Raw genomic sequence first — 27,450 nt, 5'->3', positions numbered from 1 at the left:
CATGCTTGAGACTTGCAGCTCAAAATCCTAGTTTGTTTATCGTTGATCTTATTGTTCATTTATTTTCTTCAGCCCGTTGTCAGACCTGACACGGTGCTGGTCGTTTTGCTTTCTTTTTCAGCATTCATTGATTTGTGTCTTATAAGAAAAAGGTTTTATGAGGGGAAATGCTGAGTTTCAGTCCAACTGAGAAAGAAACAAAGTTCTTGAGATGTTGACCCTAACTTCCTTTCCATTAGTCTTTCTTAGAAGTTTTCAGAACAGCTTCATCTTTCTTTCTACGTGTGGATATGAAAGGAGCTTCTCGTAAGTGTCCATTGTGCATCATTGTCTACCTTCAAAACTCTTCCCTACCAAAATACCTATGAAAACAGTGACAGCATTTCAGTTGCAGTCTAGCATTATCATAAACCTGACAGCTAGCTGTTACCAAAAGCCATGTTTTTCTTTCGGCCCTCTGTACGCTCGTGGCCACGTGTTCCCACTCTGTCTCCTGTGCCATCACTTTTACTCATCTGATCATGTAGTGAGATGTTTAAGGAAACTAAATTAGTAGAAAAACAATTGCTTTTCTCTAAAAGCAGTTTTCTGCCTGTTGAGTTTCACAAATAGGGAGCAGATGATTTTCTATGTCAAAGCAATGGAAGACAATTACTGGGGCACAACAGCAGAGCAGCATTACCCTTCTTTGTCAGTGGTTAGCTTTTAGATCAGCTTAGCCATGATTGCACCTATAAACAGAGAGTATACTAAGAATACTGCTTATCACATTCATCTGTGTTGTCTTGCTATCTCCCTGGGTTGCTGTCTCTGTAACCACCTTATTTCCTTTGTTTTCTACTTTGGTTGTAAGCGTTTTGTTCAGGGGCTGCCTCTCTGTACTGTATTTGTAAACCACAACTTTTGCAACTTTGAAACTTTTTGCTGTGATGTTTACCGCAACTTATCATTTTTCCTTCCTAACAGATGTCAAACATTATTATTTATTGTTCGGAGAGAATGACGCAGCCTCCACATAGCTGTTTGCTGATGCCCTTGTGGAAAGACTTAGTATTATAACATCTCCTCTGCATAACATAAATAAAGTTAATATTGGAAATAACAATTTCTTTATTCTCATCGAACAGGTTGGAAGTTTGAGGGCTAGTTACAGCTCTGGTGGGTACACAGAAAACAAATCTGTCACCAAGCTTCAGGAGGAAAGAACTGTGAGGAAAATGTATGCACCTGATGATCCTGTCTGGCTTTTACAGGTGTTGTTCCTAGTGGTTTTGCTCCACAATTCATTCCGTTGCAGATACAGAATATGTAAAAGTCCTTTAAAGACTGAATTTATGAAAAACATTGTAAAGGTGGACATAGTGGTTTGGGAGATTGGTACTAGGATATGAAGGCTTGGGTTCCTACATAACTGATTTGAATATAGCTGAAGGATTCTTATGGGGCCAGTGGGAATTATTTTGATTTATTTTTTTTTTAAATCATCTTATGCACATCTGTTTGCATCTCATCATCAGGGACAAGCCTCTTGGATAGCAGAAGCTGCTCTGTATTGGTTGCAATGGCAATAGGCAGACTGAAAGGGATAAGAAAGGCAAACCTAAGAGATCAAATTCAGCAAAACAAGCCAGGATGATATTGGAAATATTCCTGGAGAGTTAGAAGACAACTTTGAATCTGTGCTGCTGTCCTCCTCCTCTGCCCCAGAAACTACTTCTTGACATTTATAAGACCCCTGTTCCATATACAAACTAACACTTGTGAATATTTGCCTCCACAAGGAATATTTTCCTTTAGATGAGGACTGAATGAAGGTAAAACTGGATGAAAACTCAGCTAATTGGTTAGCAAAACTGTTTAGAGCATATGTCTCATCTCAACGTACAGTTCCATGTGACCACTAAACTGACTGGCCATGGCTAGCTGCCACCGCGAGACAAAGGCCTTACTCCGGGCTGTGCTCTTCCATTGTCACTTTTGTGCTGGCTTTGCTGCCCGGCTGAGGCACGGTAAGCCAGGCTGGAAGCCTGCCCAGCAGAGACATAAGCCAGGAGGAAAAAGTTTCTTGCCATGTCTGACCGAGGTCAGGCGAGAGCCAGCAGAGGCTCAGGGAGCAACTCAGTAGCACTGACTTAGATCAGTCTAAAGTCTCATACAAGTGGGTGCCACTTCTTCCTCCTGTCTCTGCTGTACTCTAGGCATTTTCATCTCCTCCCTGATGCTCTTTCTGGTGCTTTGTTGACTCCTTGTGAGTTGACTCAACTCACTAACCTCAAAGAAAAACCCCTCTTCATTTGCTTGTTGAATTGATTCAGTGTGCAACTGTATGAGGCCCATAACTCTGTGAGGGAAGGAGGGAGTGAAGGAGGAAGTTGGTGGAGGAGATGGAAGTCCTTTTTTAGCGGTCAAACCATTATTAACCCACTATGTGTCCAGCTCTGGAGCCCCCAACATAAGAAGGACATGGACCTGTTGGAGCGGGTCCAGAGGAGGGACACAAAGATGATCAGAGGACTGGAGGACCTCTCCTATGAGGACAGCCTGAGAGAGCTGGGGTTTTTCAGCCTGGAGAAGAGAAGGCTCCGAGAAGATCTCATAACAGCTTTCCGCTGTCTAAAGGGGGCCTACAAGAAAGCTAGAGAGGACTTTTTACAAGGGCATGTAGTAACAGGGCAAGGAGTAATAGCTTCAAACTGGAAGAGGGGAGATTTAGATTAGATATCAGGAATAAATTTTTCAGTATGAGGGTGGTGAGGCGCTGGAACAGGTTGACCAGGGAAGTTGTGGATGCCCCTTCCCTGGAAGTGTTCAAGGCCAGGCTGGATGGGGCTTTGAGCAACCTGGTCTAGTGGGAGGTGTCCCTGCCCATGGCAGGGGGGTTGGAACTTGATGATCTTTAAGGTCCCTTCCAACCCAAACCATTCTATGATCCTATGATTCTATGAAATCAGGAACCTACTCAACCGGCGTTACCATCAAGAAAGTTGTAACGTGAAACGTGCCTTGGATTTTCTACAGTAGCTTGTTATGAAGAAGAATAAGGATGTACTTCAGCAACTTTCTCTTCTTACAGTGTGGTGCTGTAACCCCAACTTCCTGGTACTGTGGGGTGGAGAGAGTTGTACAGTACCAAAACCACGACGTGTGGTACGGCAGGGAACAAGGAACTTTTCATATGGCTTTTTTGGAGGGCCTAAATCCATACTTAATTCTGTAAGGTTTCTTTCTGTAAACTTAAAAACTGTTACGGCCTGAAATTTACTTAAAATCGCTGTTTCTCGGTTAGAATAAAATTACTTCTGTGTGCTGTTTTGGATTTGCTTCTGTCTTCACCTAAACTGCTTTTTCAGCAGTTTCTGACTCAAAAAAAATGTTGCAATGGTTTGCTCCTTCTTGAATAATAATTTGTTGCTAGTTAATGAAAGAGTCTTTGTGATGATTTTATCATTATGGTTATGCAGACCCGACTGCTGGTGCCAGAATAGTGATTAACAGCGCCATAAACTGACTCTTTTGGGTCCAGTCACAGCAGAATATACCAGACAGTGCTTTGCAACTTTAGCCGGTAAGCAGTTTGGCACTTTTACATTTCCGCTTCAAGTGTCAGATGATCCTGAGTATTGAAAACAAATCTATTGTTTCTATTAACATCTGCAAAAAAGGGAAGTCAGGTTAAGTTTCTTTTGCATGACTTCTTTAAAAAAGTGAATATCACTTGAGAAAAATAACTGGTTTTCACAAGAAAATAATCACCATTATAAGCGTTTCTATTTTAAGGAGTACCAGCAAACCTAACTGTTCCTCTTACGTATAGGTCTGTGAAGAACTTTATTGTATAATTTGGAAACAGTAATGCAGAGAGACCAAGCAATATTACTGTATAACAGAGTTGAGATAAAAATAAAAACTTAAAAAGACAACAAAATCCCTTACAGAAGACAGCAATGTGAAAGGCCAAATTGAACGTAAAACTCACGGATGCAGATTCTTAATTTCAAATAGTAAAGACTATCAGAACACCTGTGAGCAGGCTGATTGATTGCAACCATCTGAGGTGTTCCTTCAAATCTGTTCACAGGTGTGCCTGAGATCACGTTAAAGGATAATCTGATTAAACCTTAATTTTCTGCAGCCTGTGTGGTTTTTACAGGGAGTAGTTTCTTTACAGTGAAGCTTGTTTTACCGAAGTTACTTGAGTGTGACTTAAATGGAGTTGTGGAACCAGAGCACTGGCCACAAACTGACTTCTGAAGATTAGAAATAAGCTGTTGAAGTATTGGAAATGAAGAGTTTTATGGTGAATACCTGTATCCAGCCTGTGCTCTGCTTGCCTATTGGGCCAGTAAATTTCTTAATTTTCTGCGATGCCAAAACTGGTCAGTTTTCCTGCAGCGCTGCTCAAAAAGTAATGGCTCTAGACCTTTTGGTGCGTCTTCCTTGACTGTGGGCTTCCATAGCAGCGGGAGTTCTCAGCTGCCATCTGGTGCCTACCACTCTTGGAAGGTAAGTGTCAACTTAATACATATATATATATAGTCTGTAAGTATCAGAGTATTTACATGTAGGTACTGCATATATGGACTGTGTGAAGAATCAGTTTTCTGCATTGAAAGTTTTTGCATAGTCAGCCCATGTCTCTGACATGGGATGTTGAATTCTGAACCGAACATCAACAGGATCAGAAGAAAGGTTCAAGCTGACTAAGTCAGTGGAAATAAAGTTATAATAAGCTATAACAATACATAAATACATATATAAATACATAAATAGATGTAAAAGTTTTACAAAGGCTTAATAATTGCTGCAAGAAAGGGTGGCTTGTTTATACAGAAACAAAATAAATTTCATCTGAAATGTGTCTTGTGTTTATTTGTGATTATTTTGTTCATTGTTGCTTTTTATAGAAACTTTTCTGTATAGGTACTGCAAACTCGCCTATCAGCTGTATTTCAAAGAACACAAACAGCAACTATGCTGTTTTTGTGGAGTTGGAGTTTATTGGAGTTTTTGTGCTGGAGAGTTTTGAGTTGTACCTTGCTCTTGACGACAGCTTTTTGTAATTGACTCAAGCAGGACTGGAACAAATATGGTGAACCCTTTGGTGTACGGTCTGCTCACACTAGAAGCTCTCCCTATCGGTGTTGCAGCTGTGGGAAGCACAAAAAAGCAATCCTGATGGTTATATTTAGGCTTCCATTCCAACTGTAGGGAAACTGTTGAATATGCTGGTTGGTCATGGAGGCAATGACCATGGGGAGTATTATTATTAATTTATTATTAAATGAAGACAGATAGAGGTAGGGTTGAGGAAGTCCTCTGGGTAAAGGAATAGTCACACCTGACTGCAGCTGGTGTTGTCCATACTTTGTACTAAGTCAATCAGATATTAACCACTTTAATTTACTGGAGTAATTTCATTGCTGACTTTGTGCCTAGTGGTTGCTGAAAGCTCTTGCAGCGTGGCAGCTGATGGAATACCTCTTCATTAGTGAACAAAACTGCCAAAGCCCACTTTTTGTCCCTGAGACTCTGTTAGTACCAGGCTCTCCTTGCCTCCACAATGGACTAGCTGTGTCCTGGCTGCCTGCTCCCGATGTGTGCTATGGAGATAATGAAGCTCCAGTGTGTGGACCCATGCGCTGACGGCTGTTCTGCTCTGGCACGGGTATAGCTGAGCCAGCTGAAAGCTGCGGCAGTGGATTGATCTCTGCGGTGCAGGCAGGAGCCGTGTCCATCTTTACTGCTCAGGCAGCTTTGGATTAATTCTCTTTGAAAATAAGTTTCTTCCAAATTTAGGAGAAGAGGAGGAGGGAGGAATATAGTACGCCAGAACGTTGTAATAGCTTCTGTGCTTCGGTTATATGTAAATCCGAACAATTTTTCTGTAGAATGGATTTAAGTGTACGTGCCTTGGTGAAGGTAAAATAGCAGATCACATTTACTTTGAGGCAAAGGACTGCAGGGCATAAGGATCCTTTTAAGCCTTACACTAGTTTTGTGTATGTTCTGCATATTTTTTTTTTCTCAATTTCTTTCTGTCTTTGGCCACCAATGAAATAAAAAATCCAAAGAGAAAGTTGAATATTGGATATTACTTCTTATTACCTATCTTTGTTTCTAAGTGGATGGTTTTATTATATTTCTCATTACTCTGTTGATACTGTAAATGCTACTTTTATCAATTTTATTTTTTTTCCATTTTTCTTATACCTCTTAATGCTATTGGTGGCTTTGACATAGCTGCTAGAACTAGCGAGTAAGTAAACGTTTTTTAAATTTCTTTTAAAATTTCTTTACTGTGAGGGTGGTGAGGCACTGGAACAGGTTGCCCAGGGAAGTTGTGGATGCCCCATCCCTGGAAGTGTTCCAGGCCAGGCTGGATGGTGCTTTGAGCAACCTGCTCTAGTGGGAGGTGTCCCTGCCCGTGACAGGGGGGTTGGAACTTGATGATCTTTAAGGTCCCTTCCAACTCTAACCATCCTATGATTCTAGTGTTTTGTGTTGTCTCCATTTACAAAACTTTGTAGGGAAAGTTGCCTTTTAGATAACTGAATATGTCAGGTAATAGCCATTCTTGCTGTTGGCACTATCTCCCTTCCAATTCTCTTTTGCTCTGAGATTTGGGTTCTTAGCTTGGAGGTTACGAACAAAAGGTAAGGAGATGTCCTAATTTCTTCTTTCCTCCTTTCTTAATTATTGCATGTTTGTCTGGTTGGTTGTTTTTATTTTTCCCAAGGTGAGCATAGAGAGCAGAGTTACCTATGAATGCAGGTGTTTTTCCTTTGCAGTCTTCTATTGTTCTATACCATGACGTGCCCATCACGCCGCCTTCTTGGTTCCCCATCCTGCTGAGACGTGCCTGTAGTTGCTTCTTATTCCCTAGTTTTTTCCTCAAAGGTGTAGTTAATTGGATTACAGTTTGTGTTCTCTGCTTGATTCCCAAGAGCCAGAAAGCAGGGAAGTCCTAGCCACCATCTGCTTTTCCCCTGTCCTGTGGATTTCTTTCATCTCTAATAAACTCAGACCAAAACACAGACCGCTGTGCTCGTGAGCCATCACAATACTTCAAAGGCGTTTTTGAGCTAGCTGGGGAAGAATTCTGGGGCATGTAGATAGACATTGGATAGATCAAGCAATGCGCCCATGAAAAGCTAAGGATTTACAGAATCTGACAACTGGTTTATTAATGACAGTATTGTAAACATGAAAAGAAAAACAACTTTCTGAGTGTACTTTTTTCCACTGTAAACGGTGCAAAACTCCATTCTTGCCATTCTCATTTTATTTTGAGAAAATGCTGATGGAACCTTGTCTGCAGGATTGGCAGAGGTGTTTCGGCTGTTGGGCCACCAGGAACATGGTTAGTTGACAAAGTCATGGCATGGCTGGAGATGGTCATAATCAGCTCCTCAATAAACCGAGATGAAATTTCTCCCCACCTTCCACTTTGCTTTTAAATGAAAAAATGATAGTGATTTTATTATTATTACGTTAGAGCATTTTTTATTATTATTATTAAACTGCAGCAAGATTAAGATAAACCTTCATAGAATCATAGAATTGTCTATGTTGGATGGGACCTTTAAGACCATCGAGTCCAACCATTAACCTAACACTACCAAAACCACCACTAAACCATATTCCCCAGCACCACATCTACCCATCTTTTCATTACCTCCAGGGATGGTGACCCAACCACTTCCCTGGGCAGCCTGTTCCAATGCTTGACAACCCTTTTGGTGAAGAAATTTGTCCTAATATCCATCCTAAACCGCCCCCGGTGCAACTTCAGGCCATTTTCTCTTGTCCTATCGCCTGTTACTTGGGAGAAGAGACTGACCCCTGCCTCTCTACAACCTCCTTTCAGGTAGTGGTAGACAGCAATAAGGTCTCCCCTCAGCCTCCTTTTCTCCAGGCTGAACAACCCCAGCTCCCTCAGCTGCTCCTTATAAGACTTGTTCTCCAGACCCTTCACCAGCTTCATTGCCCTTCTCTGGACCCACTCCAGCACCTCAATGTCTTTCTTGTAGTGAGGGGACCAAAACTGAACACAGTATTCGAGATGGGGCCTCACCAGTGCCCAGCGCAGGGGGATGATCACTTCCCTAGTCCTGCCGGCCACACTATTCCTGATACAAGCCAGGATGCTGTTGGCCTTCTTGGCCACCTGGGCACACTGATGGCTGGTATTCAGCCGGCTGTTGACCAACACCCCCAGGTCCTTTTTCCACTGGACAGCTCTCCAGCCACTCTGCCCCAAGCCCATAGCGCCGCATGGGGTTGTTGTGACCCAAGTTCAGGACTCGGCCTTGTTGAATCACTACAAATATTTATTTGCTTGTTACTGCAAGAAAAGACAATAGCTGCAGCACTAGAAGTGAGTCTTGCACACCAGACCACGTGGGCTCTCCTCAATTCACCATGGAACTCTGATAGCAATTTAGATGCCAGTGAAACTGGAAAAAGTATTGAATTCCATTTGAAAGAAACCCTGTGTATGCCTTTTTTTCCTCTCTGATGTAAGGGAATAGGTACTAAACTTTGGCAGTTCTAAAGACAACTTCTTGGCTTTAACTAAAAAATAAAATAAAATAAAAAAAAATACTACATGGCATTTGTAAAACCCTGAATATGGATCTACATTGGTCAGAGAAGTCTTCTACATCCTGGCTTACTCGGAATGCATCTCCAATGGACAGAACTTAATTTGGGTTTCTTCAACTGTTGCTCACAGGACTGTGTTAAATGGTTTTGAAATTTCTGTCCTTCCCCTGGCTCTACATCAGAAGAGGTTTTAGCAAACACAGAGTTGCTAGAATAGTTTAGATAAAGAAAAAGACATGTGTGGCATGAAAACTGCAGTTCTCCTATATTTATGTTCCCATAGACCCTAACATCAAGTATTGAAACAGTAGAATCGAAGTAGAAGCTGCAAGGGGAAATCGTTGACCTGGCAGACAGGTAAGTTGTGCACTGCATCTTGCGTAGTGATAGTGAGGGAGTCCAGTATGAAATGTACACCAGCCTTTATCAGATTAATTTAACTGCTTTGGTCAATGTATGTTGTGGTGAGATCTATAACTTGCTTTCTGTCCTCCACAGGCCAAAGCAATTTGTGGCAATGCTAAAACTGAGTATGAGTTTTGGACAAGAATTACCCAGAAGCTACAGGAGCTCAAAAGGACACCACTAAATTAGCAAGCAGCTTTGCTACGAAGTAATCCAGCACGTGATAAATGCTTCAAGAAAAGCTTGGGCTTCTTTCCTTCAGGAAAAAGTGAAATGCTTTGTGAATATACTTGTTTTAATGATTTCATTGTATGCTATACTGTGAAAACTGGTGGAAAACAAACCATTGAAACTTGCTATAATAAGGAGAAACCAGTCACTACAGGTATGTGTTAATGACCTTATAGGAAACAAGTATACAACTGGTATACAAAATCTTCTCACAAAAATTATTCCAGGTGACACCTGTGCATTCAACTTGATGTAAGAAATCTCCCCTAACATCTGGTGGTACAATGTTAGGTGACTTTTGTAGTGTCTCTGCAGATTGATAGTGCTGGGAGCTATAGTGATTGCTGCTAATTTATAATAGCGTAAGACACTGTTGGGAACGTTTCATGCAGGAAGCAGTGTATGGCAACACGCTACTTGTGTGGGTTGTATAAGACTTTATCATTGTCTTTGAAAATGATGAAAATGATAGCAATGTTTTATCCTGTAGTGATCCTTATCACAGTATTTCTGACATGCTGTGGTCTCTTTGTAGCTTAATAGTTTCTATTTCTATCACAAGTGGAAAATACAGGCTTTAGAGTACATACAAAAAATTACCTTAAAAATATTATCAGAGTACAATACTTCAATTTTTTGGAACAGTTACTTAAATAATTACAACATAGTACAAAGTATTGCCAGCAGGTCAAGGGAGGTGATCCGTCTTCTCTGCTCAGCAGTGGTCAAGCCACACCTGGAGCGTCGTGTCTGGTTCTGTGCTGCCCAGTACAATGGAGACATGGGCATACTGGAGAGAGGCCAGCAAAGAGCCCCAGCAATGATGAAGGGACTGGAGCATCTCTCCTGTGAGGAAAGGCTGAGAGAGCTGGGACTGTTCAGCCTGCAGAAAAGAAGACTCGGGGGGTCTTGTGAATGTCTACCAACACCTGAAGGGAGGGTGCAAAGCAGACAGAGGCAGGCTTTTCTCAGTGGTGCCCAGTGGCAGGACCTGAAACACAGGAGGTTCTCTCCGAACATCAGGAAATGTTCTTTTTTTTCTTTTTTTTACCACTTTTTTTTTTTTTTTTTTTTTTACTGTGAGGGTGACCAAGTACTGGCACAGGTTGCCCAGAGTGGTTGTGGGTCTCCCTTCTTGGCAATACTCAAGAGCTGACTTGACATGGTCCTGGCCAACTTGCTCTAGGCGGCCCTCCTTGAGCAGGAGGGGTTGGACCAAAGGACCTCCAGAAGTCCCTTCCCACCTCTGCCATTCTGTACTTCTGTGATAGCTGGTGAAAAAAACGAAGACATCATCTTCAAGAGTGTGTTCATTATTCCAGCTTATCATGTTTTGGGGGTTGTTTTGTTGGGGTTTTTTTCTCCAGTAACTCTCAGGTGTGGATGGAGAGAAGGGGTGGACTCGCACTTACCTGGCCTAACTACAGGTACCTTGGGTTTCCTACTGACTGTCTCTAGGCCTTCAGCTGGAATAACAAATGTTAACAATGAGCGTGCGCTTTGAAACTGAGCGTGCATTTCATCTCTCCCAACACAATCCTGCAGTAAGTGACTGTGACTTTGGATGTTTGGGAAAGCAGCATAGAGAAAATGGGGGAGGGAGCAGCATGTAAACACGCTTTCCCAAACAAAGGGAAAGAAGTTAAAGCTATTAATTTGCTTTGCATTAATGCTTTTGACATTGATTAGACTAATTTTTTAGTTCTAACTCTTGCTCAAAGTTTAAAATCTCTCTCTGCCCCTTCAAATATCTGAATGGGGCGGGGGGAGAGGTAGGAAGGAAAAAAAATCTTGTGGGTTTTTTTTTTTTATTATTCACCAAAAGAAGTAAAAATAGTCCAGGTGTTCTTTGCAGGCACTCTTTATTTTTGATCAAGTAAACCAGCTTGTTTGAAACATCCACGAAACTAAAACAAGGAAGCAAGATTGCGGTTTCAGGGTCAGAAATAACGTATTTCCATGCTGTTATGCTTTGTGTGTGTTAAGGGAAAATCAAATTATGAATTCCCACTGGACAGCTAGCAGTTCAGCTAAAAAAACATGCACCTGCTTAATCTGAGATGATGCGCAAGCACAGGGAGGTGGAAATTAAACACATCACTGCAGCAATACTTTCCTACAATGTGATACTTCTGAGAATAAAAGAAAGCAAGGACACAACCTTGTCATTTAAACAGAATCCATGATTTGCCCTAATGCAGCTGATTTTCGATGTCCTTTTTCTAATCAGTAGTGGATTTTTTGCTTTGGTTTGGGTTTTTTTGGTAGAGAAAAAGTAACTGTGCTGTATAGGCTTATTTTCCCACCAAAGTTGGAATACTCACCAGTGTGTTAATTCTTGAGTGTTCTGGTTTTTTTAGAAATAAAAATTTCTAATAGCTGGCATAACTACCTATGTGTTTATAAAATGCTGATGAGCACAATTAAATATAGTACACTTTTTATTTAATTTTGGAAAGCACCCAGTGGTGTATAGCTCCAACTGATACCTGAGCTTGTTTAATACTAGAGCACAGCATGAAAGAACAGGAAAACATCCTATATACTACAACAGAATTCCAGTCTCTGTTTAAGGAGGTAGGTGAACATCAACACCAGTTTTAATTTGTCTGCAGCTGGATTTCAGATTTTACTGGCATAGTTTGTGTTCCAGCTTTCGCTCAGCCTTATTGTGGCTGGTGGTAAATGGTGGGAAGGGGATGCAGCCTGTTTAGCCCTTCTAGTAACTCCACTATTGGTTGCTGGCGGTCACTTAATTCATCACTGTCTGTTTCTGACTGTTTGCATCACTTTGAAATGCTTTACAAATATTTGGCAGCACAATTTTTGCTATGGAATGTAACTAAATAGATTATAGCATCACAATTGGGAATCGATGGTATTAATCATCTTTTGCACTAAAATCTGAGTAACACAAGATAACTGAAATTCAAGTTGCGGAAATAGAGACAGGAAAAAGCATCTGAAAAGAAAAAGAGAAAAACACCTAAGTTGCAGAACAATTACAATGGCTGTTATAATGTTTTTGATGTTCTAAGAGGCAGTAATTGTCTACAGTGCACAGAGCTGCTGAATGAACTTGGTTCTTCCTGAGCTACGTTCTGTAGTTTTCCTGAAACCTGATGGAGCTACAGTTGTGCTGAACCCAATAAGCTTGTTCATCCGGCACTGTGCAGACAGGCATATCTTCACATTTTATTTTTTATTTCTTACACATATATTTGCCACAAGAGGTTAATAACATGTTTTCTGGGACCTTATGATTATCGCCGGTTAGTATTGGTGCAAGATATGTAAAAAACTGTCAGAACCCCCACTTCTTTTTTTTTTTTTTCTTTTCTACTGTAACTTTTTGCAAAAGGGGTAATTATTGCTCAGTGGTATTAAGCGTCCAGTAAAGCTCTGATTTGTGTTCTGTTTCATTTACTGAGTGTTGCAACGCTGTACATTATTCATGAAAAATAGATTAGCAATGTCACTTTATATAATGCTGTATTATCATAGGCCACTGCAGCTTCAGTGATAAAACTGCTTTCTTTTAGTGATTTTACCAGACAGCAAGTGGTGTCCAGTACGACTTCTTAATACACTTACATAATTCTTAAAATATTAAGTCTTAGATCAGTTTGCGTTTTTTACTGTCTTCCATTGAGAATATAATTGTGCCCAATGGCTAAACCTTTAACACTGTGCATCTTTTTTTGCAGAGGCATTTTACCTGTACCTATTTCCTGTTACTGTGTATTTTCAGCCATGCATTTCTATTGCTTGTGCCCATTCCTCCCTTCTTTCTCCCTCTGTTCACTTAGTCTTCTGATCGTTCTTCCTTACTTAAAGCCTAGTTTGTGAGGTGCGTGTGCTTCCCTGACCTTCCCACCTCATCAGATCACTTCTGTGGCTTCATGATGTAGCTCTGGATTTCCCAAACCAGCAGGAACTGGAGGTGCGCATCCAGACAGGATTTCCTCTTCTGGGACCTAACATGCATCACCGTATGGATGAGCTCCATGTTGAGTTAGCTCTCGTTATTAGTAGCTCAGTACAGTCAACCAAGCTTTATAGCTTAGAACAACAGAATCATAGAATGGTTTGGTTTGGAAGGGACCTTAAAGATCATTGAGTTCCAACCCCCCCTGCCATGGGCAGGGACACCTCCCTCTAGAGCAGGTTGCTCAAAGCCCCATCCAGCCTGGCCTTGAACACTTCCAGGGATGGGGCATCCACAGCTTATGCCTAATTCTTTTGCTGTACCTTCCTGTTGTACTTTTAAATGTTTCATATGGTTTTGAAGCTGCAGTGTATCGTATCTCATGGAACAAAGAGTTTGACTTCTTTATGTAAGCGTAATGTTGTGTTTGGCGTCTGTCACCTGAATGTCCAAAAGAGAGAGGCACCGCTGTAAAAGATCATCAGTCAAGACAGAAAAAAACAGGGGAGACTGTAACACTGACTATAAATGTAGGAAAAAAAAAAAACCTACTCAAATTCTCAAATCACCAACTTAAGGTAGAGGTGTGGTTTCTGAGGATATTAAAGAGCCAGTTGTGATTTCACTTGACAGTTTTCATCACTAACTAAATTCACATTTGCAACTGTGTTCCCGTTACTTAACCTTTTTGGTCATATCTTCTATTTCTGCACTTCCAACTAGCTTGTTCTCATTTTTTTTTCTCTGTGTGTGAAATTTTCTATTCCCTGATTTTTACTGCTCTTATCTATACTATCTCATTTCTTTCAGCATCTCTTCCTGAAGAGCTAGTGTTCTTTGTTACTATTTAACATGTTTCATGGTAAGCTTTTCATTTTTCCCATTGAAATGAACTATTTTAACTAATGAGATTAAATCTTCACACATATTTCTTCCCTTCATGTTGCAGTTACACGCTTAAGTTAATTCTGTAGTGCTGCCAAGTCTCTGTCATTTAAGAAAAGCTTAAGGCGAATATTACAAGTTTCTCATTCCAGCTAATTCACTGGTTGTGTTTAATTGATGATTTATCAATCGGAGAGAAAATAAAACTTTGTAAAAAGGATCAGTGACAGATTAAAAACCCTGAAGCATATTAGATGGATTTTATAGGGTTGTTAGGACACTAAAACTGAAGTGTTGGATGTGAAACTGATGTAAGATCTGAGGCCTTTATAAAGGTCTGTCTTTGGAAGAGTTAAGGCCTGCTCTCTGGATAGGGATTTTGGAGGGTGGGTAGTTGGTTTGTGTTTTAAATATCCTATTTGAAATCCCAGAGAAAGCTTAGTACAGGAGAGACCGATTCATTGTACACAGTATGGGTCTCAGCTGTTGGAAAGGGGTTATGCAGACCATACCATGGGCAGTATATAACCTAATAGCCCCCCGGGAAGGAAATCTGAACTGTTGTTTACAGTAATGCTTTCCTCTGCCAGGAAGGGAAAGCAAATACTTCTACCCGAATATCAGATGAGTCCATTCATGGGTTGTTTGAAGCAGTAAAGCAGGTCAGTTCTCCAAGGCTGGAAATTCACAGAGTGAATGGCTAGATATATCTTCAGCTGACTTTGAAAAGCAGTTACCATATTTATCAGCATGTCCTGGACAAGGTCTTTGGGGAAAAAAGCTGTAGACAAGAATGATGACTTAATTCAAAGTTTTTCAATGCACGGGGGCTTTTTCGTATTAGCAGTCACCCAAGAAAATAAAGATTAAAAATCACAAAACTGAAGGTGGTGACAAAAATTACAGCACCTGTAATGAAAGTTATCTGTTCAGTTTTGATAACAGCTTTAAAATTCCAGATTCTTTGTTCCTTGTTATGACTGACTTTTTTTGCATTTCTTTTACTCTGGGTAATGAAGACTGCAACTGGTAATATTCAGTCCTCTGAATTACAACATATTTTTTCCAGTGTGAAAAAAGGACCCTTCCTCTTATTGTCTGTGCAGTTTCATAGAATGATGGATGCATCTGCTTTGTTTGGAGTGGACATTTATGGCACTTTAATTTAGCTCAGTGTTTTTATTTTTTTTATAAGATATGCATATTTCTAAATCTTCTGGGCTTTGTTCGGTGGGCTTTTTCTCTTTATTATCACTGTGCTATACCTTTTCCTGTGTTGTCTTTCATATCACTCCCTTTGCTCCTTTTGCAGCCTCTGTATGCTTTTCTCTCACTATCCTGTATTTTCTGCTTCCTCTTTTCACACTCTGCTGTGCCTTGCAGCTCTACTGCGTACACTTTTATCTTCTTCAGCTGTTTCTTTTTGTCTCTTCCAGATATGCTTCCACTCCTGAGCATTTGCATGGGAGTCTCAGAGATTCCTTCAGAAGTTGAACGGCCCCATAAAGAGAAAAAGTTGGTCTTAAGTAAAAAGCCAGCTCTGTTCTTCCTGAAGTCCAAGAACAGTGGACAGTGTGCCTTCCCTTGCATCCTCCTCCTCCTGCCATCCATCACTGTTGGTCTTTGCAGGAACTGAAGTGTCCCTCTCTGATGGTCTCTGAGCATCCTTTGGCATGTGGGAGGTAATTCGCTGTACCCTGCCTGTTACTTTGTGTGCGTAACGCAGATTCACGTGCATAAGAAGGGAAGTAATTTGCTCAGACTTGGCAGAGTTCTGAGGAGTGCAGAGACTGCGTGCCTCTGGTGTTATCCCATCGCCTCCTCTTCCACCATCTTCCTTGCCTGCTCTCATACTTGGAAACTGTGACCATTGCTGCTGTTGCCTCTTTGGGATTTCGGACTGTTGCTTGGCACGCTGAGAGCTGAGGCAAGGTGAGACCTGCAGCGATGAGGAAGAGGGGATGCTGCGTAAAAGAGAAAATACTGTGTTTTGATCCTAAATAGGGTTTTGCTGTGTTCTTGAGTATAGGCTTCTGTGGCACTGTGTTTTCTACCTGGTCTGTTGCAAATCCAGGTGCGATAGCTGGGCTTTCTGCAATCCGTTAAAGCCAACAGTGTAACCATAGTGGTGGAAGCATGGTACAATGAACTTGATATGTAAAAGACGAAGGCATTTATCCATCTTGTCCATGTGACTTATCTTCATGCCCATTGTTACCTGCGCTAGCGGAGTTTGGGAGGGTACAGTTACCTGTGTTGTGACCATGTTGGAAATTAAGCTGTGGCCGAATGCTTTCAGTTCTCATCTCAAGCAATTTCCGTTCTGCAGCTGTTTCAGCTGCTGCTGGTAGCATCTTTAAAGCAGCAATACTGTGAAATTGAGCAAGGTTGTGAATGGAAATGGTGAAAAAGAGAAGCATTCCCTTTGGTCCTGCAGTCTGACAAAGCCGTAAGCAGCAGTGCATGGAACTATCTATCAGGGCATGGAAGAGAGTTGTGTATTTTTTTTGCATTCTGTTCACGTTTTACATATTTTCAGTGTATCCTCAAGTGTTAGAATTTTTTGTCCACATTTCTACCTGGAAAACACAGTTGTAAACGATGTTTAATATCAGAGTAAATAAAATGAAAATAATTCTTTGCTCTCTTAATATTTTGTTAGATTTTGTGCCTTTCATACCATTGTACTCCAGGCCTTGGCTTTCGTAATCACACTGTGCTCAACTTGGGCAGATGAGCAACGCCCCTTGAGTTGTATGGGTGAAGAGAAGCAGGTGCATAAGCACGCTTGAAAAACCTCTTAAAAGCTAGCCCAAACTTGGCCTTGGTAAGTAAAAACTTCAAAACAGGACTACTGAAGGTCACGCTGATACCCTTATCAAACAAGCAAAAACTTTTAGTTATACAACATACCTGTTAAAAACAATTCAGTATGTCTCCTGTAAGGATGACGTTTGCTTTGCAAGAGGAGCGAGCTGCAATGTCCCTCCTCAGCCTTTCTTCAAACCCAGCTCTGGGCGTGAAGGTCAAAGGGGACAGCTTCTGTCCCCTTCATCCTTACAGGCTGGCGCTCCTTTTGCCCTTCGGGCCTGCGAGCGAGTTCAGCCCCGGTCCTGTGCCCACAGCCATGCGGAGGAACCCCTCGCACTTGCTGGAGCTCATTTTGTCGTTAACGAGAGCCCCGAGGACACCTGCAGCCCCCGGGTACGCTCAGGTGCTTCCAGCTCCGCAGCCATCACCCACGCTCCACCTACGGGGCTCTGAGAGCGGGCAGCCGGGAAACGCGGTCGCCTTCCCGGTAGGGCCTCGGGGGGAGACCCCGTAAACGGGGCAGCGTAGCCGTCGCCACCGCCTCCTTCACCTCCCGGGGGTGGACCTCGGCCGCCAACAACTTTCTCCTCAGCGCCCACCCGGCCCGGGGACCCAGGCCTCGGCGCCTGCGCCGGGGGTGCGGGGTGGAGGGCGCATGGCTCGATAAACACGGCGGGCTCAGGGTGGGTGGGCGGTCGCGGCCGGGCGGGCTCTGAGGGGCGGTTGGGCCGGGCGCCGCCGCAGTAGGGCCGCGCCGGCGGCCTGGGCCCGCCCTCCGCCCGTCCTCCTTCCCTCCCGCCGCCGGCAGGGGAGGCCGGGCCGGGCGGGCCCACGTGCGCGGCGGTCGGCAGCCGGCGGAGCGGGGCCACCATGTGTTTCCCCGAGCGAGCCGCCTGCCGGGGCAGCGCCTGAGCGTCCCTGTCCGCCCCCCCCCCGCCCGCCATGCTGCGGGTTGGCGCGGGGCTCGACGCGACGCGGCCGCCCGTCCCTTCGCCGCCTCCTCCGCCTCCTCCTCCATGAGCACCTCGGCGGCGGCCCCCGTCAGGCTGATGCCCGGCGGGCACCCGGAGCAGGCGGCCGCCGCTGCCGCCTCCGTCCCGCCCGCCGGACTCCTCTGCGCCTCCGCCGCGGGCCCGGCGCCCGACCGGGGCAGCCCTGCCGCCAAGGTGCCCGGCGGCCCGGTACCCTCCGCCGCCCCGCAACCGCCGCCGGGGCCGCTCCGGGCGGCCGCCCCCGTGGTGGCGCGGGTGGCCGCCCCCGTGGGCCCGCGGCCGGTGGCACCCAAGGGGCCGCCCACGGCCACCCTGCAGGTACCGGCCAACTTCCAGCTGCCCCCAGGTGAGTGGGCGACCGGGCTGCTGGGTCCCGTGTGGCGACTTACCTGGCATGTCGCGGTCCCCGGGTGGGGAGGCAGCCGGGCGCCCCTCGCCCTGCCCTTGCGGCGGGGGACGGGCAGAGCGGCGGGGGGGGGGGGGGTGCGGGGGGGCAGCTGCCGGTACCGCGAGGGGCTGTCACGTGTGTGCCGAAAAGTTTGGGGCGAGTTGCTTTTTCTGCCCCAAACTTGTGGGAAGTGGGGTGTTTGTCTGTGTGGCAGGGCGTTGGGAACGTAAAGGGGTGAAGTCATTCAGCGCTGGGGATGCTTACGGCATCCGGGATGCTTGTAGCCTGTCTGGAGGATGGATCTGGAAGTCTCTGGATTGAGGCAACTTTTCACTTCGCTGGACAGCACGAGGAGCGGGAGGACTATCTGAAAACTCCGTGGCCAAGTTACCTTTAGTTTGTGACTTGAAAAAGACTAGTTGAGGCTTTCGTGGAACTTGGGTGAAGGCGTTAACGCGGGGAAGCTTTGCCAGTGCGAAGTAGCTCCCGCTTTCGGTGCCGGTCCCGCAGCTCTCGCTCCCCCGCCGAGCGAGATCTGCCGGGGGGAATCGTTTCCCCTGTTACAACCAGGCCCATGTGAACCGTCGTAGAAACAAAATATTACCCCGCGTAAGGAGGGCGATGTTGAAATTGCATTACGGGTGGCCCTTTGCAGCGCTTTTTTTCTATAAAGGATATGTGGGAAACGAAGAGTTTAAGAGAGGTGCCACACTCACAGATGTGCTTCCTATAGTGGCAAAGAAAATATCAATGTAGGAATTGTATAGTGCTGATAAAGGTGGCTTAAGAGTTTGGATAGCAGCAGAGGGTTTGCTGGGGCTCCTACCTGCACTTTCTCACAAGAGGAAGAAGATGCTGTTGGTTCAAAACTTCCCGCTCTTCCCTGTCAGGCTGTAATTAAATGCTTTTTTAAAAAAAAGTGGCTTGGATTCCACTGGTCTTGGTCTCGCTATATTGAGACCCCAAGATACGTTGTCGCTTTATTGCTATAATTATTTCTTGCCAGGACAGTTCCTTTGTTGGAGCATCTGTTGCAATTACTTTCAGGTAGGATGTTGCTTAAAAGGATGACTGGTTTTACATTAATTCCCGTGCTGCTGGTGCATATTTGCATTTTTTCCTTTTTTTCTTTCTTTTTTTTTTTTCTTCCTTTCTTTCCTCTTTTTTTCCTCCATGTCTTTATCAAAGACATGCACCTCTCAAGGAAATATTTAATGTTAATGTAATTAAAAAAAAATATTTTTTTTAATCAGTAAGTTTCACTGTAGATTTCCCAGCACTCACCTGATGCTATAACGTCTGGGTAGTCAGCAGTTAAGGATGAGTTTAAATCCTTGCCAACTTTCTTCTGAAACGAACCATGATGGAAATATATTATTTCTTTTTTTGTAGTAGAGCCCCCCAGATCTTCAGGTTCTAGTATTTTGGTTTTCTGGAATGTATTGATATTCAGTTAATCATATTTCCGTGAAGGTGAACGCTGATGCGAGTTGCCTGTAGTTTGGGAACTACAAGTTAGCAAAACTTTTGTTTTTCCTAGTAGCTTGGGTTTGATTACATTCAGGCATCCTGCTGAATGTCATCTGACTTGCACGGTTGCAGTAGGCAGATGTAACAAAAGTAGCGTTACCCTTCAGTTGCATCAGCTAGTTTTTCTTGCTCCGGGGACAAGAAACAAAGCAAGCAGACTTTGTATTGGAAGTTCAGAGGTGCCGGTGCTGTGCTGCATTGTAAATTAACTGTGTGAAGTTTAATGCTCCAGGAGGAGCGTAGAAGTTGTCGGATTTCAAATGGATCAATGTTTCAGGGAAACTCGTCTAAATAATTGCCATAAGGATGATTTAAAAAGGCATTCTGGCTTGAGTAATAGTATTCTGCCTCTGTCTTCTATGTGGATTCAATTTTTAATGAATAATAAAATAACTCCGAAATTTAAATGCAAGATGAATAGCATTACAGCCACAAGTGTTAGCGTCCTTACAAAGTGGAATAAACCACTGAATTCTTAGGCTTGAAAAGTTTGTATTCCAAATAAATTGCAAAATCTAGCTGTGCAGGCTAAGATACAGAAGGGAGAATGCACTTGGCTTTAAAATCACAACATTCAGTCTGTGGCATCTGCTAAGAAAAATGCATACAGAAAACATCCTCCCATTGATTTTCAAAGGGAGGTATGTAAACTGGCTTGTTCTGAGGAAGGCTGGACATCACTGCCCTTACTGGTCATCCTGAAGTACTCCTGAACTGCTTGTGGCCGGGAGCAGGCATTGCTCCTGTGCTTCTACAGGGCTGCAGGAAGGGCGGGCATCTCAGGAGCTGCGTTGGCCCCCGTGGCTTGGAGGACGGCAGAGGTTCATGGAAGTCATGGATTTAGGCAGTTCTTTCTCTTCCGTTTCTTCCTCCCTCTCCTTCTCACCCAGAATAAAGCCAGGAGGTGGGAAATGCAGATGACCAGGTATGGCTTCTCACCTCTCTGAGCATGGATTGTCCCTCTGCCAAGTACCACTTTATCTGGTTACCCAGGAAAGATCATTGTGCTTCGCAAGTTCTCCAGATCTTGCAGGACGCAGGATTGCTCATGAGTGACAAGGATTTTTTGTCACCTTCTGATGTTATCCTCTACAAAGTGCCAGTAGCCAGCTGTTAAACCAGTGCTGGTACTCAAGGCCTTCCTCCTTCACCATCAGGGTATCTTCTGTACTAGCAGTCAGGAGGTGTGAGTCCACCCCTGGCTTACGGTGGGCCACCACTGGGGGCTTTAGCACGCAGTAGGGTTCTAGCCAGGGACTGTGTCCTTTACAGACCTTCAGCTGGACAGATTCTGCCTTGAAAGTTTGGCTGTGGCATTTTGACCTTGCATACCATCAGCTCTTAGACTGAATGGTTGGGCTCTGTCTTCCTAAATGGAGGGAACTTGTATGATCTACCAAAGGGACCCTTGGTATGATCTACCAAAGTTGCCCTCTTTGCTGACAGGAACAGGTTAAGAGCACGTCGGAAGGCTTTGCATGTAGCAGCCCGTGGGACTGGCAGAGTGCAGAGCAGCATGGCGAGGTCCTGAGCTCTGCTGGTCGAGCGGTCTGTGACAGTGCTCACAAAACTGCAGACGTCTTGTGTCATGGACCATCTGCTTAACAAGAAATTGTGTTCTTGGTTAACTTGAGCTTAATGTTGAGGGGGAGAAATGGTTGGGCTGTGCTATTAACAGTAATAAATAGTTAAAGGCTTGGGAAGAGGAAGGAGTGACAAGGTTTCCATGGGCCATGACGAATGTCTATAGCTTGCCTGAGAGTCTTTGCGCCCCGCACCACTTTGGAGAAATGGAGGGTGGGAAAAAAAAGCATAAAAATAACAAGGTGAATATCGTTCCTTGGTTTCCTTTCTTCTCTACTTTCTTGAACTTAGTTTTTTGTCACTTCTGTGTCTGTTCTTGTGGCTTTCATTCTACCCCTGGCCCTGGAGTGCTCATTACAGGCAGGCGTTGAAAGGGCAATTAGCAGATGTATCCGCTTCTCTTGCGGAGGCATGAAAAAATACAGAACTCGACTGGGTGCTAGGGATCCTCCCTTGTTACCTTAGGATCTGCTTACAGCAGGAAGCTCTTCAAAAAGTTCACCTGATGCCATTGCTGCTGGTTCCAGGGCTGTGACAGCAGCTGCCAGCAGTCTTCACTGTGGCATCAGCTGCCTCTGTTGCGTATATTTCTGTTTCACACTTTTCGTTATTGCTAACACCAATGGGCCTGAACATGCATGGTGTCAGCAAAGAGAAGTTGCCCCAAGTCGGCCTTAATTTGTATTAGTAAGCTGGGGCAAGCCGTGGCTGCTGTGTAAAGTTTCCTTTGCACCTGACTTGGAGGGGAACGGCAGCAGATACAGGTTCTTGTGTTCTGTTTGCAGCTCAGTTGTCTTCCCTTGGATGTTTTGGCTTGTCCCTGGCAGGTTCTGCACTGCCTGCAGCTTATCTAGGCTGATAGTGGGTGAGCGTTCAGAAGGCACAACCGCTGTTCCTGGTGGGTGGCCAGGGCTGTGTGGCAAGAGGCAGGCGGGCAGTGTGCGGACACCTGCGGGTGGGAGGTAGAGAGCTGATGTGGGGATCCCAAAACTCCTATGGAGCGGTACGAAGCCTCACCTTGTCAGGTTTCTCTTAACTGGGTATAGAAACTAAGGTAACCTGAAGAGGTAAGGGCTGGTAAACATCTGGATGCTGCCAAATCCTGCTATTGAAGCTAGCCTAATACCTCTCAGCTACAGTACCTGAATTTTCCTCTTCATGTTTTAGTTATTTCTTTGTTGATATTTTCATATTTGCATCTGGTCCTTCACTTTGGAAAAGGACGAAGCACTAATTTTAAAACACTTCATAGGTTATATTTTTTTGGGTAGGAGGCGGCGATCCAAAGATTTCTTGTTTCAACAAGACAAAAAAACCTAGAAACTCCTTCAAAGTCTACAGTTTCTGGATGTTGACAATCTCATGAAGCCTAAGCATAATATTTTTGCTGTAGGATGACCAGTAGGGGCTAAATAATTCATGGTTGCAACCTTTTATATCCTGATAGTGTCCTCTTTTTAGCAGGTTTATTAGGATGTATTGTTTGCAAACTTCTCTCTTCACAATGAGCGACATCAGTCAACTTTTTTTCTGAGGAGGGGTCAGCAAAGCTTTGGCAGACTTGATGAGCTAAGTCAAACTTAAAAAACAGTGAGTAAATGTCTTATGCTGTAACCAGTAGAATTTCAGCTGCTCTGTAGGACTTGATTTTGCTTTCAGGACTGAATGTGTCTAGCAAAACAATGCCTTCATATCATTAAATGCACAGCCCTGTAGGGATTATGATTTAAATCTTGGCAGAAGATATAAAGCTAACTTCTAAATTTATGATTTTCACAAACAAAACAGATGCCTTCTGAATACCGAAGCACTGAAATATGATGCTCAGTAAAATTAATGTTAAATGCTGTTCAGATTTTACAATCAATTGGAGTGTATTGCAAAGAATTACAGCAACAGATTGGTGAATAGTAAGCTTTTTTTTTTTAATCCTTAGAAGAGAGAGAATGTGAGCCTGACTTCTGTTGTTTTTGCAGTATTTAAAGGACCCATCAGCTTGTAGCAGTAAAAAAAAAGCATCATCCACACACAAGTGACAGCTGCAAGAAATACTAATTATATTTCAGTATTCTTTTTCCAAAGGTGCTGATAAAGTAGGTAAGTTCGTGAGTTGTTATTTTGAGTACTTTGTCATACTAGATTTTTTCAAGTTATCTTAGAGAACCAAGTATTTGTCATGCTTGTGCTTTGTGGGTAGGATTATATGTTACAGTTTTGCTGTAAATTGCAAAGCTTATGATAATTATCAAAGGTTAATAATTGGTACTCCCCTAACCACTTCGACAAAAACCCAAAGGCAAGTACTTTTTTTGGACTTCTTTTTGCATGAAGCTACTTCACTGAAAACTGATGATTTCAGAAGAAAAATGTGTATAATTTGCAAAGTTGAAAAGAACACAATAGATGTTTCTAAGTGGTTTGCTATTCGAATTGTCAGGATTAAGGTCTGTCCTGCTGTCTGGGTCACCTTTAAAGTGAAGTCCACTAATGGATCTTTTCCACCAGTGTCTTGAGGTGGAAAAGAATGGTGGAATGAGGTGGAATGTCTCTCTCTGATCACAACTGAAGCAGGGTAAAAATGGAAGCAGATGGAGTATTCCTATTGTTAACGGGCAAATCTAGGGTGTCTTAAGGCTGGAGAACTTGTGAAGCTCCATGATCTTACTGGGACAATTTGGTGAACTAAGAGCAGTCAGATATTATGATGGCACTTGGTTTTCATCGCTCATGTTTGCAGACCTCTAGCAACATGCCTTCCAGTTTGGTGGAGGCAGAGGAGATGGCTTTGTTAGTATTGGCTTCTCCTAGGAGTTACCTGGGAAATCAAAGTTCCTTGTGTGGGTGTCCAGGCTAGGTTAACAAGTGGGTGAAATAGCATGTCCTGGTTGGCACAACACCTGAAAACTTTCACTTGCAGCTTGCTAAGTGCGGTTGCCATCTAGTTTGAGTGGAGCCCTCAAAGTCAGGTCCAGCTTACTGCTTGGTGGTGTATTACTAGACAGTCTGCTTGGGGCAGCCAGTGGTATGTGTTGAAGGGGGTAAGTGTATTCAGAACACCTTTATATATGGCGTGCGTACTAGCCACTTGACAAATATCACACGGTTTTGGTGAGTTTCCACAGTATCTGTGTAGACAGAAGTTAATACTTCTGTGAAGGTTTCGCTGTCCTCCAGAAGAATTTTTCTTTGCTCAGTCCCACCTAGAGCAAAGTGGTAATCAGTGTTAAAATTCAGTGTTAAGCTCTGCTTGCCCTTCTGAAATAAGTGAAAATCCCTCCAACAGAGTAGTGAATGTATATACTTTTAGAGGAATTCAACCTTCTGTTGCTCCCCGTGTGAACACCAAGGAAACAAGTGTCCCATTGTGAAATTAATCTGGATTAACTGAGTTGGTTCTCCTCTTCACAGAGATTTAATAGGGGCTGATCTTGTCCTTTATTAGAAGTCTACCAAGACACCAGTTATGCTTAACAGTATCTCTTGGTTTAAAATTAAGATTGATAGTTCAACACTCTGTAAGTTTCAGATTTCTCTGTAACAGTTTAATAGCTCAATAGTGTTCTAGAAATGGTAAATGCAGGGTACTGGCATACCTTCTGGTCCTTAGAAAGCTGTGCACTGTATATATGTGGCTGCAGTGTGCCAAGCAGCTAACTTGCTATTTAAAGAATTTAACTCCAGTGAGTATTAGGAGTATATAGCAAACTGGAAGAGGGTGTCATGCATAGATTCAGTGCCTTTTTCAGTGCAGTAGGAATTGTCTTTGTCTTGAAAGTAGGGAAGTATCACTTTGGCTCCTTTGAGGTACTATTTCACTGCTATCAGCTGAGTCCTCTGCAAATACTTGAAGCTCCTTCATGAAGTAACTTGGGTCCTGGAGAACTCTTAAGTCAGATCATCTTATCTGTAGACAGTCCTGGAACTGTCTGGTCGCTCGGACAGGAGAGCAATCAAGCCTCAAGTAGCAAAGTTGCAAACCACAAAGATGAGATGGGGAAATGCTGATGGGAAATGATCCCAGTTGCTGAAAGATGTGGCCCAAGGACAAGAGCTAGATGTTCTCATGATATCAAAGAAGACTCTGCATGTGGAATGTAGCATTGGCTGGGAATCCTGTCTGCTTACCCACAGTAAACCCAAAACCTCTTGGGATTCAAGTGCAATAAATACACTTTAAATTTGAATAGAAACAGTAGTGCCATCTTGGAACTATGCCTAAAAAACATCTATGACCTGTCAGTTATTTATAGCCCCTCCAAGAATCAATGCAGTGTCCAGATTTTCTTTAGATGGTTGGTATGGATATCTGCTGTTTGCTATAACTAAAAGGTATACTACCTTGCAACTGGGACAGTTATATTTTTTCACGAGAGTTCTACTATAACTGTAAATGGCATGGATAGAAACGTATTCTCAAGTAATGATGCTCAATTGTGCATGCAGTCGAGGAGGACCCAGTTCTAAAGAGAAAAGGCATCAGCACTATGGGGACCCAATTGCTAGTCTGTTAAATAGAGATACCCATCTGGGCACCAAAACGCATTGACGTGCAGCTAGCCTCCAACAGCTTGGCTAAGACTTACTGATCAAGCAGTGTGTGAAACTTGGCTTCAGATTTTTGCATTTTTAGCAGTTTGTGTCTAGTTCCTGCAGGAAGGGAGGGAGAGAGGACGTTGTTTAGACTCTTCAGAAAGAGACGTGGTGTCCATTATTCCAGACTATTTGAAACAATAGGTTGTCAGACTCTGCTCCATCCTGCCTAGATGAGATATCTTCATCCCTTTCCTGGCTCCCTCTGCTTGAAAAGGCTGTGCCTGTACTGGGCGTCTCAGGAGCTGGTGCCTACTGTTAGCACAGAGCCTCGCTAGAGAAAGGTTGGAGTTACTGGAGACAGCAGCCTTCGCTGGGGCTGCACACCCTTTGAATTGTTGGTGTGAAAGTTGTGGGTGCATGGTGGTTTTAAAAGCTGCTCACAGCAACCCAGGCCATCTGGGAAACAGTAATGCTAGTGAAACAGTGCTATCAACTGGATAGCGATGTCTGCGAGTCCCTAGTTTTGAAAAGGTGAGATGTGGTCAGATACCGAGGCTGGTGAAACCTTAAAAGTTGTAGGCCAGAGTTTACGAGAATCTGTAGTGTGATGTTTGTGCAGCTGGCAAAAGACAATCAATCTCTTTAGAAAGAACATGTGGGTATAATATTGTACTGTATCTTATTTAGCCTGTCTGTATTCTATTATAGGTTTAAAACATAGGGATTATGCCCTTTAAACTTTTCTCCTGCCCTGTCTTTCATTGGAACTCAAAATTGAGCATCTTGTTGTGACACCGAAGTATCTACACACTAGACACTGGTCCTGAGCCATTGCTGCAAAGACCCATTGGTATAGAAACTTCCCTGAAACAGAGGGAAAGGGCGCAGAGAGTGATTTCTGAGATATGTAATTATTTGGTTAGTGAAATGGCATGTGAACAGAATGTCTTGGTTAAGGGCCTGGGTATGTGGTAAGTGGTTCTGGTTGCTGCCATAGCAGTGTTGATTATGGGTTGATCATTGCTGAATTCCTCTTCCATCAACTAAAATTTACTTCCAAAGGTTGGAATCATTTGTCATACAGCATAAAGTACTTTGGATGTAGTGTACAAGCTGAACAACTCAACATGATGTATGCGGTGTAGATGAGCCCTCTATCCTGCTTGTCTGGGAAACCTAGGAGTGATCAGAGATGTTTTCCCAAGAAGAGCCACAAACAGGCAATCTTTGTGGCTTCCTAGAAGATTGCTTGTCCAAAGTCAATTGTATTTGATATAAGAACAGAAGTTAGAGCTCATCACTGGGAGCCTGCGGTGAGGTAACCTCGGGTGGCTGCCAGATATTCATTGTAGCTTCATTCCTGAGACAGTGAGACGCACAGCTAGCTGTTGCCTCTAGATTGGGCTGTCATCTTGGTTTCTTCACCTTCAGTACAGAAATCTGCAGTAGACATCTAGGAAAGCTCAAGTACCAAGCGAGGATCATGAGGAATAAGTAGTTCTCCCGCATGCAGTACAGTCTATAGTTCATCTGAAAACATACAACCCTAACATATTAGA

General features: G+C 43.6%; 1 protein-coding gene across 1 annotated transcript in view; it reads left to right on the top strand.

Annotated features, from left to right (window-relative positions):
* Positions 1-17,880: 17,880 nt before the first annotated feature.
* Positions 17,881-27,450, top strand: part of TAF4B (TATA-box binding protein associated factor 4b) — a 76,638-nt gene continuing 67,068 nt past the window's right edge. The window contains exon 1 of the mRNA XM_074146547.1: positions 17,881-18,202. Coding sequence (XP_074002648.1) covers positions 17,881-18,202 — 322 coding nt within the window. The remainder of the gene's footprint in view (positions 18,203-27,450) is intronic.

Source organism: Numenius arquata, chromosome 4 (genome assembly GCF_964106895.1).
Source record: "Numenius arquata chromosome 4, bNumArq3.hap1.1, whole genome shotgun sequence".
NCBI lineage: Eukaryota > Metazoa > Chordata > Aves > Charadriiformes > Scolopacidae > Numenius > Numenius arquata.
The sequence above is the reverse complement of the archived record's forward strand: the minus strand, read 5'-3'. Positions and strand labels throughout refer to the sequence as shown.